The sequence below is a fragment of the Cherax quadricarinatus genome, chromosome 50 (genome assembly GCF_038502225.1).
Source record: "Cherax quadricarinatus isolate ZL_2023a chromosome 50, ASM3850222v1, whole genome shotgun sequence".
Lineage (NCBI taxonomy): Eukaryota > Metazoa > Arthropoda > Malacostraca > Decapoda > Parastacidae > Cherax > Cherax quadricarinatus.
In genome coordinates this window covers 24,894,568-24,911,883 of record NC_091341.1, presented here as the reverse complement: position 1 = coordinate 24,911,883, position 17,316 = coordinate 24,894,568, and the positions used below count along the sequence as shown (strand labels likewise).

General features: G+C 42.6%; 2 protein-coding genes across 2 annotated transcripts in view; one reads left to right on the top strand and one right to left on the bottom strand.

Moving 5' to 3' along the window:
• Nucleotides 1–17,316, top strand: part of LOC128695403 (uncharacterized) — a 43,843-nt gene that overhangs the window by 15,962 nt on the left and 10,565 nt on the right. The window lies entirely within an intron of this gene.
• On the bottom strand, nucleotides 8,467–13,206 carry LOC128695401 (uncharacterized). The gene is made up of 3 exons (XM_053785974.2): nucleotides 12,787–13,206; nucleotides 12,436–12,615; nucleotides 8,467–12,259 (listed from the first exon to the last, which is right to left on the bottom strand). The coding sequence occupies exons 1-3, from the start codon at nucleotides 12,794–12,796 to the stop codon at nucleotides 8,532–8,534; spliced, it is 3,918 nt and encodes a 1,305-aa protein (XP_053641949.2). The 5' UTR covers nucleotides 12,797–13,206; the 3' UTR covers nucleotides 8,467–8,531.

The following is a 17,316-nucleotide window of genomic DNA, read 5'->3' as shown; positions in this document are numbered from 1 at the left end:
CAATATGACTCAGTTTTTAGCAAGCCGCTAACCAGACTGAGAGTCGAAGATCAAAATGAATTTTTTATGAGAGAGCCACAAAATTTGATTAACACAAGCCTATCCGATGTTATCCTGACGCCAAATGACTTCGAACAGGCGATAAATGACATGCCCATGCACTCTGCCCCAGGGCCAGACTCATGGAACTCTGTGTTCATCAAGAACTGCAAGAAGTCCCTATCACGAGCCTTTTCCATCCTATGGAGAGGGAGCATGGACACGGGGGTCGTCCCACAGTTACTAAAAACAACAGACATAGCCCCACTCCACAAAGGGGGCAGTAAAGCAACAGCAAAGAACTACAGACCAATAGCACTAACATCCCATATCATAAAAATCTTTGAAAGGGTCCTAAGAAGCAAGATCACCACCCATCTAGAAACCCATCAGTTACACAACCCAGGGCAACATGGGTTTAGAACAGGTCGCTCCTGTCTGTCTCAACTATTGGATCACTACGACAAGGTCCTAAATGCACTAGAAGACAAAAAGAATGCAGATGTAATATATACAGACTTTGCAAAAGCCTTCGACAAGTGTGACCATGGCGTAATAGCGCACAAAATGCGTGCTAAAGGAATAACAGGAAAAGTCGGTCGATGGATCTATAATTTCCTCACTAACAGAACACAGAGAGTAGTCGTCAACAGAGTAAAGTCCGAGGCAGCTACGGTGAAAAGCTCTGTTCCACAAGGCACAGTACTCGCTCCCATCTTGTTCCTCATCCTCATATCCGACATAGACAAGGATGTCAGCCACAGCACCGTGTCTTCCTTTGCAGATGACACCCGAATCTGCATGACAGTGTCTTCCATTGCAGACACTGCAAGGCTCCAGGCGGACATCAACCAAATCTTTCAGTGGGCTGCAGAAAACAATATGAAGTTCAACGATGAGAAATTTCAATTACTCAGATATGGTAAACATGAGGAAATTAAATCTTCATCAGAGTACAAAACAAATTCTGGCCACAAAATAGAGCGAAACACCAACGTCAAAGACCTGGGAGTGATCATGTCGGAGGATCTCACCTTCAAGGACCATAACATTGTATCAATCGCATCTGCTAGAAAAATGACAGGATGGATAATGAGAACCTTCAAAACTAGGGAGGCCAAGCCCATGATGACACTCTTCAGGTCACTTGTTCTATCTAGGCTGGAATATTGCTGCACACTAACAGCACCTTTCAAGGCAGGTGAAATTGCCGACCTAGAAAATGTACAGAGAACTTTCACGGCACGCATAACGGAGATAAAACACCTCAATTATTGGGAGCGCTTGAGGTTCCTAAACCTGTATTCCCTGGAACGCAGGAGGGAGAGATACATGATTATATACACCTGGAAAATCCTAGAGGGACTAGTACCGAACTTGCACACGAAAATCACTCACTACGAAAGCAAAAGACTTGGCAGACGATGCACCATCCCCCCAATGAAAAGCAGGGGTGTCACTAGCACGTTAAGAGACCATACAATAAGTGTCAGGGGCCCGAGACTGTTCAACTGCCTCCCAGCACACATAAGGGGGATTACCAACAGACCCCTGGCAGTCTTCAAGCTGGCACTGGACAAGCACCTAAAGTCAGTTCCTGATCAGCCGGGCTGTGGCTCGTACGTTGGTTTGCGTGCAGCCAGCAGCAACAGCCTGGTTAATCAGGCTCTGATCCACCAGGAGGCCTGGTCACAGACCGGAACTCTCTCCAGGTAAACTCCAGGTAAGTTCAGCATAAGAAAATCCCCGACTGTGATAGTACACAGATACCAGTACAAGTTAGGTCAGAAGCTACAGCTCAGGACCTGAGTTTCTCAGAGTGTCTTTGCGACACAACCTTAGTACAACGTCGAAAATCACTAAGTTTTACAATGTTCTGTGAACAGAGTTCCACAGAACCTACAAGAAAGCTAGAGATGATCTTCCAACAAGGGCCTATAAGAGAGATTTAGGCACTTTGTCTGGAATACGTCCAACCACCAAGAGAGTCTAGACCAGACTGAATACTTCAGGCGAGGTGAGGACACCCCCCCCCCCATGACGTGATAGCTCCGTGGACGGTTGCTGCGTAGCAACAGAAGCCGGCAGAGTAACGAGCAAAGAGCGATAATTACAGTAGTTAGACAATCAAGACTTGAACTGACCACATAATATGTTACATCCTACCTAACAAAATTTAACTAAGTCAAATAATAATAATATGAAGCAATATATTCACGATTTAGCTATTATCGCAAATATAAGCAGTATAAAATTATATGAAAAGGTAATATACATGTAATATATATACATAATATACATTGCAACCCATTTAGGGGTTGCAACACTATGTTATCCTGGGATGTCACTGTTATCCTGGGATGTCACTGTTATCCTGGGATGTCACTGTTATCCTGGGATGTCACTGTTATCCTGGGATGTCACTGTTATCCTGGGATGTCACTGTTATCCTGGGATGTCACTGTTATCCTGGGATGTCACTGTTATCCTGGGATGTCACTGTTATCCTGGGATGTCACTGTTATCCTGGGATGTCACTGTTATCCTGGGATATCACTATGTTAACCTGGGATGTCACTGTTATCCTGGGATGTCACTATGTTATCCTGGGATGTCACTGTTATCCTGGGATGTCACTGTTATCCTGGGATATTACTATGTTATCCTGGGATGTTACTATGTTTATCCTGGGATGTCACTATGTTATCCTAGGATGTCACTATGTTATCCTGGGATGTCACTGTTATCCTCGGATATCATTATGTTATCCTGGGATATCACTATGTTATCCTGGGATATCACTATGTTATCCTGGGATGTCACTATGTTATCCTGGGATGTCACTATGTTATCCTAGGATGTCACTATGTTATCCTGGGATATCACTATGTTATCCTGGGATATCACTATGTTATCCTGGGATGTCACTATGTTATCCTGGGATGTCATTATGTTATCCTAGGATGTCACTATGTTATCCTGGGATATCACTATGTTATCCTGGGATATCACTATGTTATCCTGGGATATCACTATGTTATCCTGGGATATCACTATGTTATCCTGGGATGTCACTATGTTATCCTGGGATGTCACTATGTTATCCTGGGATGTCACTATGTTATCCTTGGATGTCACTGTTATCCTGGGATATCACTATGTTATCCTGGGATATCACTATGTTATCCTGGGATGTCACTATGTTATCCTGGGATGTCACTGTTATCCTGGGATGTCACTATGTTATCCTGGGATGTCACTGTTATCCTGGGATGTCACTGTTATCCTGGGATATTACTATGTTATCCTGGGATGTTACTATGTTTATCCTGGGATGTCACTATGTTATCCTGGGATATCACTGTTATCCTGGGATGTCACTATGTTATCCTGGGATGTCACTATGTTATCCTGGGATATCACTATGTTATCCTGGGATGTTACTATGTTTATCCTGGGATGTCACTATGTTATCCTGGGATATCACTGTTATCCTGGGATGTAACTATGTTATCCTAGGATGTCACTATGTTATCCTGGGATGTTACTATGTTTATCCTGGGATGTCACTATGTTATCCTGGGATATCATTGTTATCCTGGGATGTAACTATGTTATCCTAGGATGTCACTATGTTATCCTGGGATGTCACTATGTTATCCTGGGATGTCACTGTTATCCTCGGATATCATTATGTTATCCTGGGATATCACTGTTTTCCTGGGATGTCACTATGTTATCCTGGGATGTCACTATGTTATCCTAGGATGTCACTATGTTATCCTGGGATAACACTATGTTATCCTGGGATATCACTATGTTATCCTGGGATGTCACTATGTTATCCTGGGATGTCACTATGTTATCCTAGGATGTCACTATGTTATCCTGAGATATCACTATGTTATCCTGGGATATCACTATGTTATCCTGGGATGTCACTATGTTATCCTGGGATATCGCTATGTTATCCTGGGATGTCACTATGTTATCCTGGGATGTCACTATGTTATCCTGGGATGTCACTATGTTATCCTGGGATATCACTATGTTATCCTGGGATATCACTATGTTATCCTGGGATATCACTATGTTATCCTGGGATGTCACTATGTTATCCTGGGATGTCACTATGTTATCCTAGGATGTCACTATGTTATCCTGGGATATCACTATGTTATCCTGGGATATCACTATGTTATCCTGGGATGTCACTACGTTATCCTAGGATGCCACTATGTTATCCTGGGATATCACTATGTTATCCTGGGATATCACTATGTTATCCTGGGATGTCACTATGTTATCCTGGGATGTCACTATGTTATCCTAGGATGTCACTATGTTATCCTGGGATGTCACTATGTTATCCTGGGATGTCACTATGTTATCCTGGGATATCACTGTTATCCTGGGATATCACTATGTTATCCTGGGATATCACTATGTTATCCTGGGATGTCACTATGTTATCCTGGGATATCACTATGTTACCCTGGGATGTCACTATGTTATCCTGGGATGTCACTATGTTATCCTGGGATGTCACTATGTTATCCTGGGATATCACTATGTTATCCTGGGATATCACTATGTTATCCTGGGATATCACTATGTTATCCTGGGATGTCACTATGTTATCCAAGGATATCACTATGTTATCCTGGGATATCACTATGTTATCCTGGGATGTCACTATGTTATCCTAAGATGTCACTATGTTATCCTGGGATGTCACTATGTTATCCTGGGATGTCACTGTTATCCTGGGATACCACTATGTTATCCTGGGATATCACTAGGTTATCCTGGGATATCACTATGTTATCCTGCGATGTCACTATGTTATCCTTGGATATCACTATGCTATCCTGGGATGTCACTATGTTATCCTAGGATATCACTATGTTTTCCTGGAATATCACTATGTTTTCCTGGGATATCACTATGTTATCCTGGGATATCACTATGTTATCCTGGGATATCACTATGCTATCCTGGGATATCACTATGTTATCCTGGGATATCACTATGTTATCCTGGGATGTCACTATGTTATCCTGGGATGTCACTATGTTATCCTGGGATGTCACTATGTTATCCTGGTGCTAACACTATGTTATCCTGGGATGTCATTATGTTATCCTGGGATGTCACTATGTTATCCTGGGATGTCACTATGTTATCCTGGGATGTCACTATGTTATCCTGGGATGTCACTATGTTATCCTGGGATATCACTATGTTATCCTGGGATATCACTATGTTATCCTGGGATGTCACTGTTATCCTAGAATGTCACTATGTTATCCTGGGATGTCACTGTTATCCTGGGGTGTCACTATGTTATCCTGGGATGTCACTATGTTATCCTGGGATAACACTATGTTATCCTGGGATATCACTATGTTATCCTGGGATGTCACTACGTTATCCTGGGATGTCACTGTTATCCTGGGATATCACTATGTTATCCTGGGATATCACTGTTATCCTGGGATATCACTGTTATCCTGGGATATCACTATGTTATCCTGGGATGTCACTGTTATCCTAGGATGTCACTATGTTATCCTGGGATATCACTATGTTGTCCTGGGATGTCACTGTTATCCTGGGATGTCACTATGTTATCCTGGGATATCACTATGTTATCCTGGGATATCACTATGTTATCCTGGGATATCACTATGTTATCCTGGGATGTCACTATGTTATCCTGGGATGTCACTATGTTATCCTGGGATATCACTATGTAATCAAGGTGAGACTCCATTAAAAGAATAAGAGCTGTCTTCTACTTCCTCGGATCAAACCAGATTACTTCTTATATCCCAAGTGACGTACGACCCTCACATTACTACTTAATAATAATAATAATAATAATAATAATAATAATAATAATAATAATAATAATAATAATAATAATAAACATAATAATAGTGTATTTTAAGCCCCTGGTGTTCAAACAGCATCGCCTGAACGATGATTTACAACTTTTGATCATCACTGATGAAAAATAATGAGTTTCGACTCTAATTATTTTTTTTTTTCATTTTGCTCCACGGAAATTTTGGAAACTGAGTTTTAATTCCAGGATGTTTTACGTCTGGTAGTTAAGGTTAAATGAGGCAAATTAGTCCGTCCTACGAGAAAAAGTGTGACCTCCTTCAAGATTCTTATGTATCGAGACTAATTGTTGTTGTGGTGGTGGTGATGGTGGTGATGGTGGTGGTTGTGGTGGTGGTGGTAATGGTGGTTGTGGTGGTGGTGATGGTGGTGATCGTGGTGGTTGTGGTGGTGGAGATGGTGGTGGCTGTGATGGTGGTGGTTGTGGTGGTGATGATGGTTGTGGTTGTGGTGGTGGTGGTAATGGTGGTTGTGGTGGTGGTGGTGATGGTGGTGATGGTGGTGGTTGTGGTGGTGGTGATGGTGGTGGCTGTGATGGTGATGGTGGTGGTTGTGGTGGTGGGGATGGTGGTGGCTGTGATGGTGATGGTGGTGGTTGTGGTGGTGGTGATGGTGGTTGTGGTGGTGGTGATGGTGGTGGTTGTGGTGGTGGGGATGGTGGTGGCTGTGATGGTGATGGTGGTGGCTGTGGTTGTGGTGGTGATGGTTGTGGTGGTGATGATGGTGGTTGTGGTGGTGGGGATGGTGGTTGTGGTGGTGGTGATGGTTGTGGTTGTGGTGGTGGTGATGGTTGTGGTGGTGGTGATGATGGTGGTGGTGGTGACGGTTGTGGTTGTGGTGGTGGTGATGATGGTGGTTGTGGTGGTGGTGATGGTGGTTGTGGTGGTGGTGATGGTTGTGGTGATGGTTGTGGTGGTGGTGATGATGGTGGTTGTGGTGGTGGTGATGGTGGTTGTAGTGGTGGTGATGGTTGTGGTTGTGGTGGTGGTGATGATGGTGGTTGTGGTGGTGGTGATGATGGTGGTTGTGGTGGTGGGGATGGTGGTGGTTATGGTGGTGATGGTGGTGGTTGTGGTGGTGATGGTGGTGGTTGTGGTGGTGGTGATGGTTGTGGTTGTGGTGATAGTGGTGGTTATGGTGGTGGTGATGGTGGTGGTTGTGGTGGTGGGGATGGTGGTGGTTGTGGTGGTGGTGATGGTGGTGGTTATGGTGGTGGTTATGGTGGTGGTGATGGTGGTGGTTGTGGTGGTGGTGATGGTGGTGGTTGTGGTGATGATAATGGTTGTGGTGGTGGTGATGGTGGTGGTTGTGGTGGTGGTGATGATTGTGGTGGTGGTGGTGGTTGTGGTGGTGGTGGTGGTGATGGTGGTGGTTGTGGTGATGGTGGTGGCTGTGGTGGTGGTGGCTGTAGTGGTGGTGGTGGTTGTGTTGGTGGTGATGGTTGTGGTTGTGGTGGTGGTGATGGTGGTTGTGGTGGTGGTGATGGTGGTGATGGTGGTGGTTGTGGTGGTGGTGATGGTGGTGATGGTGGTGGTTGTGGTGGTGGGGATGGTGGTGGCTGTGATGGTGATGGTGGTGGTGATGGTTGTGGTTGTGGTGGTGATGGTTATGGTTGTGATGATGATGGTGGTTGTGGTGGTGGTGATGGTTGTGGTGGTGGTTGTGGTGGTGGTGGTGGTTGTGGTGGTGGTTAGTCAGGTTTTCTTCTGAACGGCCTCCCACGGAGCGGCTCCCACAGTATGGCTTCTCCACGGTACGGCACGGTCAGCGGTCTCCTCTGAGCAGACTCCGCGCCGCGTCCGCCCGCCCGCGCCCTCCTGCGCGCCCTCGCGCCCGCCCGCCCGCCCACCCACCCGCCTGCGCCCACCTGCGCCTTCTGCAGAGTCTGCCGGATCGCCCCCGCTCCCCGAATTTTTTTCCCATTTTTTTCGATTTTTTTTAATTTCTTGTGGTCTCCAACTCCTTGGATCAAGACCCTCCCCCACACCTCCTACCATCCACTTCTACCCCATATATTCTGCTCTACTTCCTTGGATCAAATTTTTCTCAATATCAATAATACAAAGATTTGAACTACCATCCATCCCCCCAAATATTTTCGAATTTTCTTGTATTCTCCAACTCCTTGGATCAAGTTTTTGAGGTTTCCCCACACCTCCCACCATCCACCCCCACCCCAAATTTTTTCGAAATTTTTTGAATTTCATTTTCTTGTTGTCTCCATCTCCTTGGATCAAGTTTTTTAGGTTCCTCCCTATGGGGGTTAAGCATTCAAAATGAACTCCCCCTATGGGGCATGGTACTTTCTCTTAATACAAGTCTAAATAAGTAACTTCCTCGCATGCATGACTTCACCCCACCTGTGTTTAATCAGCGGTCAGTGACGTCACGTGATGACCTCACACACAGACCAACAGGACTGATCAAGCTGGCTCACTCTGTGTTCCCTTAACTTAAAATGAAATAAAAACCTCTCATTAACTTAAAATGCAGGATAACACTAATACACAATATTTTCATTTATTTATTATACAACCAATACACTTTATTTCATATACATTTCTGGTAATACAACATGAGAATCATTCTATTCTGCTACGTTTAGATAGTGGAATATCAGGGTGTCCATAAGCCAAGGATTGATTAGTATCCAAATGATACCTTTTATCATCAAAGGCTGATATGCCTCTCTTGTTAATCCTTACTGTACATATTTCACCTTTTACGTTACTTATAGACTTGCACGTGAATAATTCCCTATCTACAGTTGTTAAAACATTCTTATATCTTGCATGAGTTAATAATGGCATAAAATGTAATGGGATACCATTGGCTCTGCTGACAGTAGTTGATCTTCCAGCAATCTTGACAGAATACATTTTAGCTTTCAGTGCTATCAACTCACTAATATGATTATCACACATTTCAGATTTCAATAACCCCACCTCACCTTTTCTACTATCATCATATAAGGGATGATCAGGACTGAAATTTGAAAAATCCATATATCCTAACAAAGGTTCACTTTTTAACTCGGTGTACAAATCTTTACATTTTAAGCTAAAAATATACGAGTCAGTATCGGTATAAAGAAGTCTTACATCATCACCATAATGTTGTTTTAAAACTTTATACCAAAAATGATACAATTTCTTTTTAGCTATCTCAAGAATTTGAAAACCGAGATAAAGTGGTTGTTTAACTTCTAATTTCTCTTTGTTGAATGTACAAATCACTCTGTCTTGATTCAAATGTGTGATATTTTTTAAGAAAGGATCTTTACTCGCTCTAACAAATGCTTTCTCATTCTTGATATATCTATAATATTCAGCATACTTTGTGATATTCAACAATGATTTCCCAAATATGGCGTTATTAGTTAATTTGAAAGCTTTTGACTTGATAGGACATCGTGTGGCTGTTCTCTGTGCAATATTAGTTGTTATGAAAGGTTCTAAAAATTTTGACTGAGTATATTCATATATGGTATGAACCTTTTCCACCTCTAACCCAAGTTCCAGTAATAACTGTAACAAATCTAGACTGATCAAATAATTTTTCTGAGGTAAATGACTGCCCACTAATTTCGCATTAGATTTGGGGATCTTTCTACCTTCATTTTTCAATATAGATTCGCAATAAGGAGATAACATCTCTTGTGATATATTCATGTGTGATAATATCAAAGGAAGGTCATCAGTGCGTCTAGCTACCTCAGGGGTGACGTATTTGGTATCACATTCTATCCAATAACCCTTTTGACCCTCACACGATACATTACTTAATCCCACATCCAGGAAAGCAACCTTCTCCTCATTCGATAATTTTCTGATACCATTCTGTGGAAGAGCTTCAACCATCGCACTAGCATACAAAGAATTAAAATATAGATATAAAATATGGGTGCCCATTCCACTCTCAACAACAAAATTGGGATTAATTAAGGGATTATCTGCTTTAGTATATTGATTAATTGCGCACGTAAACCCTCCTCTGAGATTCCTTTTAATCAAGTCATATAATTCATGGGAATATATCATATCTAATTTCACATTAGTTTTCAAGAGGAATGCGTCCCAACTGAATGAAGGTAAACTTATATAATTACTAACATCTAGCTTATAAATATCTTTAAGTGTTTTACGCCACTCCATGAAGACATCGGCTAACAATCCAACATCTGTCTTGAGATATAACATCAAATAATCTCCTAAAGTCTTACATTTACCCAAGTCAAAAACTTTCAATGCATGATCATAATCTTCCTGGCTAATAGCACTATTTCTCAAAGAATTAAAAAAATGTTCTTTACTCGGTAGTTTTGTTTCATCGAGTTTCTTTAAACTATCAATATAATCATAACACAAAACTTGCTTTCCTTTACATAATAAAGGTAAGACATCCTGAGGCGCATCTTTCAGAATAGCCTCTGTATATTTCAGTGATTTGCCTGCCTTGATATGCTGATCTGCTAAAGTGGAAAGAGATCCATTCAATAAAGACAGAGAATCTTGAAATCTAACCTTACCTATGTCTACTTTCAAGAATCTGAGTCCTTGTTTCGAATGAAGTTCAATTTCATATTTATCAACCTGCAATTCCTTTAAAATTATTCCTAAATCATACGACATGTTATGGCAAAAAAGTAATAATTTCTCACTCTTATCTTTACACTGCAAATTGCAATGACCACAATAGGTGCCAATATAATTATTGAATTTTAAAGTGTGATCATGATGTTTACGTTTGTCTTGGGCATTTTTGAAGGTGTTACCACATAATTCACAAGTGACCTGGGAATCATGTCTCATCTTATCCTCCTCTGTCATATGGATTACATGATACGCTCTTCTAAACTTTATCTTAGTCCATTCACCACTAACACTTAAAATGAAATGATTAACAGCATCCTCCCCCTTATAACTCTTCATACACACTATTTCTCCTGTGCGATCAAATATAATATAACAATAGGCAATGGCTTTATGACGAGACTCAATTTTACCTGCCGGGAGAGTGGTGTCTAATGCACATTCGAAATCAAACACACCGATATATTCGCTGGAATGTGAATGACTAAAATTTTTAAAGTGTACTGTTGTTCTTTCCGGGGGGAATACGAGAATCTGATTGACTTTACATCCATCTTCGTGGATATCTAACTCTTCCTGTGTATTCAACTTCATCAAACAACTACGACAGCGCTTCTTTACACCTTTTTCTGACATTATCGTTCTAACATACCCGTCAAAATCTTTGATTAAAACCAAATGACTTTCATTCAACAATAACGCGCACATAATGTCCTTATATTTCTTATTCCCCTTACGACACATAGCCATAAATGTCCCACCTTGATCCTTTCTTAATTGATAAACATATAATGACACTTTATTTTCCTTCTCTAATATACCTAACTTATCACGTGTAATGGGGAAATCATCTATAGAAGATTTTGCATGATTAAGACATCCTTTCTTAGTATTAACTGCTCTGCGAATATTTTTCCATGACATGTTCTTTTTATGACATTGATAGGCAGCAAAAGCACGCAGTACACACAACCCGTCATTAATCTCTGGATTAAATACATATTGGCTCCCCCGCAGTTTCTTGGGATATGCCACATATAATCCTACTTGTACTCTGAATTCTACTTTGACATATTCGATACTGAAAGATTCGATTTGATCTATGATCCAAAGAGATCCTTCCTGATCTTGCAACTCTGTATCATATCTTTCTAATATCGTTCCCACCCATCGGTCAAATACTTCAGAGATTTCCTCTTCACTTACTAACTCAAACGCTAAATTTATCACAAATTGTCCATTTTGATCATCACCCGATATGTTTTGACGTAATGTCCTTATAACTATAATCGGGTGGATTCTGAGCGACATTGCTAGAGGTGATCTATCATACATATCTCGCATCTGATCTATAAAATAATCCCTATAAGCATGTAAATACATTCTTAACTCTCTGTTATAAGTTGAAGGAACACTATATTTCCTCACTGTGTGCCTACCTCTAAAATTCTGGATATATGTGATAATTTCTGGTCTCTCATCTGCATCATGTGAGGTAGTTGCTCTCTCATCTTCACCTCCACTGTTGTGTGCGACATTACTGACAAACACGTCTTGTGAGGTAGTTGCTCTCTCATCCCCGGATGCACCTCCGCGCTGTGAGGTACCAACACTAGCAGAACTACCTGCACTCTCATCTTCAATCCCCCCCGCACCTCCAAGCTGTGCATCATTACTCTCAGTTTCATTCACAATACTAGAAGTACCAGGTGTATTTCCTGCAGAGGAAAAAGTATATCCAATTCATAACCCCAAAACAAATATTTTTACATATTACGAATTAAGATTTTAATGAATAGAACAAAATCTTTCTCGAGTGACTAACACAATTTTACGATAAATATTTTTCTCAACAACAAAAGTAAAAGGCACTGATCACAATTTGGATACATACCTGTTTCTACAGCCTTCTTCCATAATACATCTATGCGATCCCACTCATTCTGTAATTCTAACAATCTCTCATCACGATGTACACCGCCTCTCTTGATTTCCAACGATCGTCGTCTTCTTATCGACAATCTCCTCTTCACTAATGCTTCCAAGTAATTCGCGTATATTCTTTTCTTATCCTCTGTTAAGAATTTCACTCATTAACACACTTTTCCAGTAAAAATTTCGCTCATATACTCCAACAACATGATTAACCCAAAACATTTTCCGTTATATCATTCAATTATTCCACTTGTTAAATAATATCTGTTTCATCACATATCAAGAGTTAAGATTTCTAAGTACAACTTACCTTTCTCCATGATGTGTGTGGATTCACCATTGGAAGATGAGGTCAGTCACGCTTGAGGGATGGAAACACAATTCTCGCTCTGAGAGACTCCTTGACCTTATATGGCTCACCCCAAATTATTGCGCCATGATTTTTGTACAACCCACCCCCTCCGGCGATAATCTCCTTACTGAACACCTGTGTCAACACAGGTCAGACAGACGAGCGCCATAAATGTTACTCACACCCAAGCTAGATTTAAGATAAACATCTCTTTCCAGACCAACTGTGTCCTCTTGTACTAAAATTTGGTGAGGTCACAGGGCAGACAGACGCCATGAAATGTCGATCACACCCAAGGTTGAAAATCACATACCCATTGCGTATCTGATAAAATCTCCTTATAACACACCTGAGTCAACACAAGTCAGAGTAAGAACACCTGTGTCAATCGGTACCATAAAGTAACTGATTCTGGTGAGGTAGTCCCGGTCGGCGATAGAGACCGCTCTGTGGAAGCCATACAGTGGAAGCCATACCGTGAAGCCATACTGTGGGAGCCGCTCCGTACAGAAGAAAACCTGACTACTGTGGTGATAGTGGTGGTTGTGGTGGTGGTGGTCGTGGTGGTTGTGGTGGTGGTTATGGTGGTGGTTGTCGTGGTGGTGATGGTGGTGGTTGTGGTGATGGTGGTGGTTGTGGTGGTGGTGATGGTGGTGGTTGTGGTGATGGTTGTGGTGGTGGTGATGATGGTGATTGTGGTGGTGGTTGTGGTGGCGGTTGTGGTGGTGGTTGTGGTGATGGTAGTGGTTGATGGTGATGGAGATGGTGGTGGTGATGATGGTGGTGGTGATTGTGTGGTGTGTAGTGGCGGTAGTTCGGTGGTAGTTATCACAAAATTCAATACTCGTCTATTATACTTCCCACCCATTATTCTCACCCATCATTCCAACCCATCATTCCAACCCATCATTCCAACCCATCATTCAATAGAGAGAAAGTTTCATGCGCGAGAACTGGGAGTAATGATGCGAGAAGATCTCACAATCAAAGATCACAACAATGTTAACATTGCTACAGTAATGAAAATAATAGACTGGATAACTACAACTTCCAAAACAAGAGATGTTGAGCCAGTGATGTTAGTCACTCGTTCTCTCCAGGCTGGAATACTGCTGTATACTAACAGCTCCTGCACAGATTGCCTAGCTGGAATACACACAGAAAACTTCCACTGCTCGTACACGTTCAGTCAGACATCTGAACTATTGGGAACCCTTGAAATATTATCGGTATTCCTTGGAACATAAGAGGGAAAGACACGTCACAATTTACACTTGGAAAATCCTGGGGGGATTGGTCCCAAACCTGAGAACTGAAATCACTGTATGACAAGAGACCTGGCAGACGGTACAAAGTATCTCCACTAAAATACAGGAGTGAAACCACTGTGCTCAAGAGAACTCGATGAGCGTCAGAGATCCCCGACTCTTCAACGCTCTCCCTCTGTGCATAAGTGAAACTGCCAATAAACTCTGGCTGTCTTCAAGAGGAAACTCGGTAAATTCCTCAAACCGTTTCCTGGCCAGCCGCTCTGTGGTTCGTACGTTGGACTGCGTGCGGCCAGCAGCAACAGCCTGAATGAAGAGGCTTTTATTCACCAGGAGACCTAGTTTGAGACAGGGCAGCAGGGGCGTTGACCAATGAAAACATCCTACAGGTATCCTTCAATCTGGATTTCTGAGATCCGTTATTGAAAACGTTCCGCCCACACAGTGAGCTATATCAAGCCACAAACAGATCTACCCGGGTAAAGTAAAGATATATATATATATATATATATATATATATATATATATATATATATATATATATATATATATATATATATATATATATATATATATATATATATATATATAGTGTGGAGAGTCAAGCAGAGAATGTTGAGTAGGTTGTATTAGAGACGAACCTGCACGGGACCTGCACATTCGTCTCGTGTACTCTTTACCCAGGTAGACCTGTTTGTTAAGGCTCACTGTGTGGGCGAAACGTTGTCAACAAAGGATCACATTATACTGCGTCTGTGTTTATTTTTCCATCGTGACGGTAATTTATCACTTTTATCTGCACTGGGTTCCTGAAGCTGAGCTCACCGCCCACACACAAATCCCAGCACAGTTCCAACACCAATGGAATACAAGGTGTCGAAACTAGAAAAAAAAAGAATTGTATCCCCAGACATTAAAATATTTTACTGCAGCAGTAATAATTCTCACGTTGCTTTACCCACGAAGTCTATCTAACCCTCAGTAAACCTGCAGACTGATAGAATACAGGAGTTTACCATAGGGACACTACGATCAATTCGAAGCTCCCTGCATGTGGCAGGGTTTGATGAAATAACTTACCACAAGTATGGTCTGGTCATGGACAGGGCCGGGGGGGCGTTGACCCCCGAAAAACCGTCCAGGTATAATCCTGGTGTCCCGGGGTGTGGGAGACAGTGTGTAGTTTCGGCTAGGCGCCCGTACTTAGTCTGGTATCTGTGTGGCTAAAGTACAGCGTATTTTGATGCAGAGTGTGCAGGTTCGAATCCTGTTGTAGACTGAGAGATATTTGTATGTGTGTGTGCGTGTGTGTGTGTGTGTGTGTGTGTGTGTGTGTGTGTGTGTGTGTGTGTGTGTGTGTGTGTGTGTGTGTGTGTGTGTGTGTGTGTGTGTGTGTGTTTGTAATAAGATCACAGTAAACAGGTGTTATCACAATGTGCAGAACAACCGCTGTGAAAAAATAGTGAACTTCCAAGCGCTTTCGTGATTTCTCACATTATCAAAGAACTGTGATAATAAAAGCTCAACAGAGGTGTACTCTCGTGTGACTCTGGAAATGATCCAAGTCGGACCGAAACGTCGTCGTGAGGTTGTCTCTCCTTTGTACAGGTTATTTGAGTATTGTCCTAGTCAGGGTATTGTGCCTTTGTGTTATATACGAGAATACTGTCCAACTTGGTATTAAACTACTGGTATGGAATCGACATCTACCTATCTACAAGTGGATGAGGTACCAATACAAGTGTCAGCATACCAGTCCGGTGGATGAGGTACCAATACAAGTGTCAGCATACCAGTCCGGTGGATGAGGTACCAATACAAGTGTCAGCATACCAGTCCGGTGGATGAGGTACCAATACAAGTGTCAGCATACCAGTCCGGTGGATGAGGTACCAATACAAGTGTCAGCATACCAGTCCGGTGGATGAGGTACCAATACAAGTGTCAGCATACCAGTCCGGTGGATGAGGTACCAATACAAGTGTCAGCATACCAGTCCGGTGGATGACGTACCAATACAAGTGTCAGCATACCAGTCCGGTGGATGAGGTACCAATACAAGTGTCAGCATACCAGTCCGGTGGATGAGGTACCAATACAAGTGTCAGCATACCAGTCCGGTGGATGAGGTACCAATACAAGTGTCAGCATACCAGTCCGGTGGATGAGGTACCAATACAAGTGTCAGCATACCAGTCCGGTGGATGAGGTACCAATACAAGTGTCAGCATACCAGTCCGGTGGATGACGTACCAATACAAGTGTCAGCATACCAGTCCGGTGGATGAGGTACCAATACAAGTGTCAGCATACCAGTCCGGTGGATGAGGTACCAATACAAGTGTCAGCATACCAGTCCGGTGGATGAGGTACCAATACAAGTGTCAGCATACCAGTCCGGTGGATGAGGTACCAATACAAGTGTCAGCATACCAGTCCGGTGGATGAGGTACCAATACAAGTGTCAGCATACCAGTCCGGTGGATGAGGTACCAATACAAGTGTCAGCATACCAGTCCGGTGGATGAGGTACAAATACAAGTGTCAGCATACCAGTCTGGTGGATGAGGTACCAATACAAGTGTCAGCATACCAGTCCGGTGGATGAGGTACCAATACAAGTGTCAGCATACCAGTCCGGTGGATGAGGTACCAATACAAGTGTCAGCATACCAGTCCGGTGGATGAGGTACCAATACAAGTGTCAGCATACCAGTCCGGTGGATGAGGTACCAATACAAGTGTCAGCATACCAGTCCGGTGGATGAGGTACCAATACAAGTGTCAGCATACCAGTCCGGTGGATGAGGTACCAATACAAGTGTCAGCATACCAGTCCGGTGGATGAGGTACCAATACAAGTGTCAGCATACCAGTCCGGTGGATGAGGTACCAATACAAGTGTCAGCATACCAGTCCGGTGGATGAGGTACCAATACAAGTGTCAGCATACCAGTCCGGTGGATGAGGTACCAATACAAGTGTCAGCATACCAGTCCGGTGGATGAGGTACCAATACAAGTGTCAGCATACCAGTCCGGTGGATGAGGTACCAATACAAGTGTCAGCATACCAGTCCGGCTTCTCTGTGACCATCAGTGAGAGGTAATTATGTCTCCCTTCCACCCACACTGTAATCCCACTCTTCTCCCACAATAATCCCTCTCTTTCCCCTCCCCCTCCCCTCGTCATCTTTCCAACCCCCTCCCTACCTCTCCTC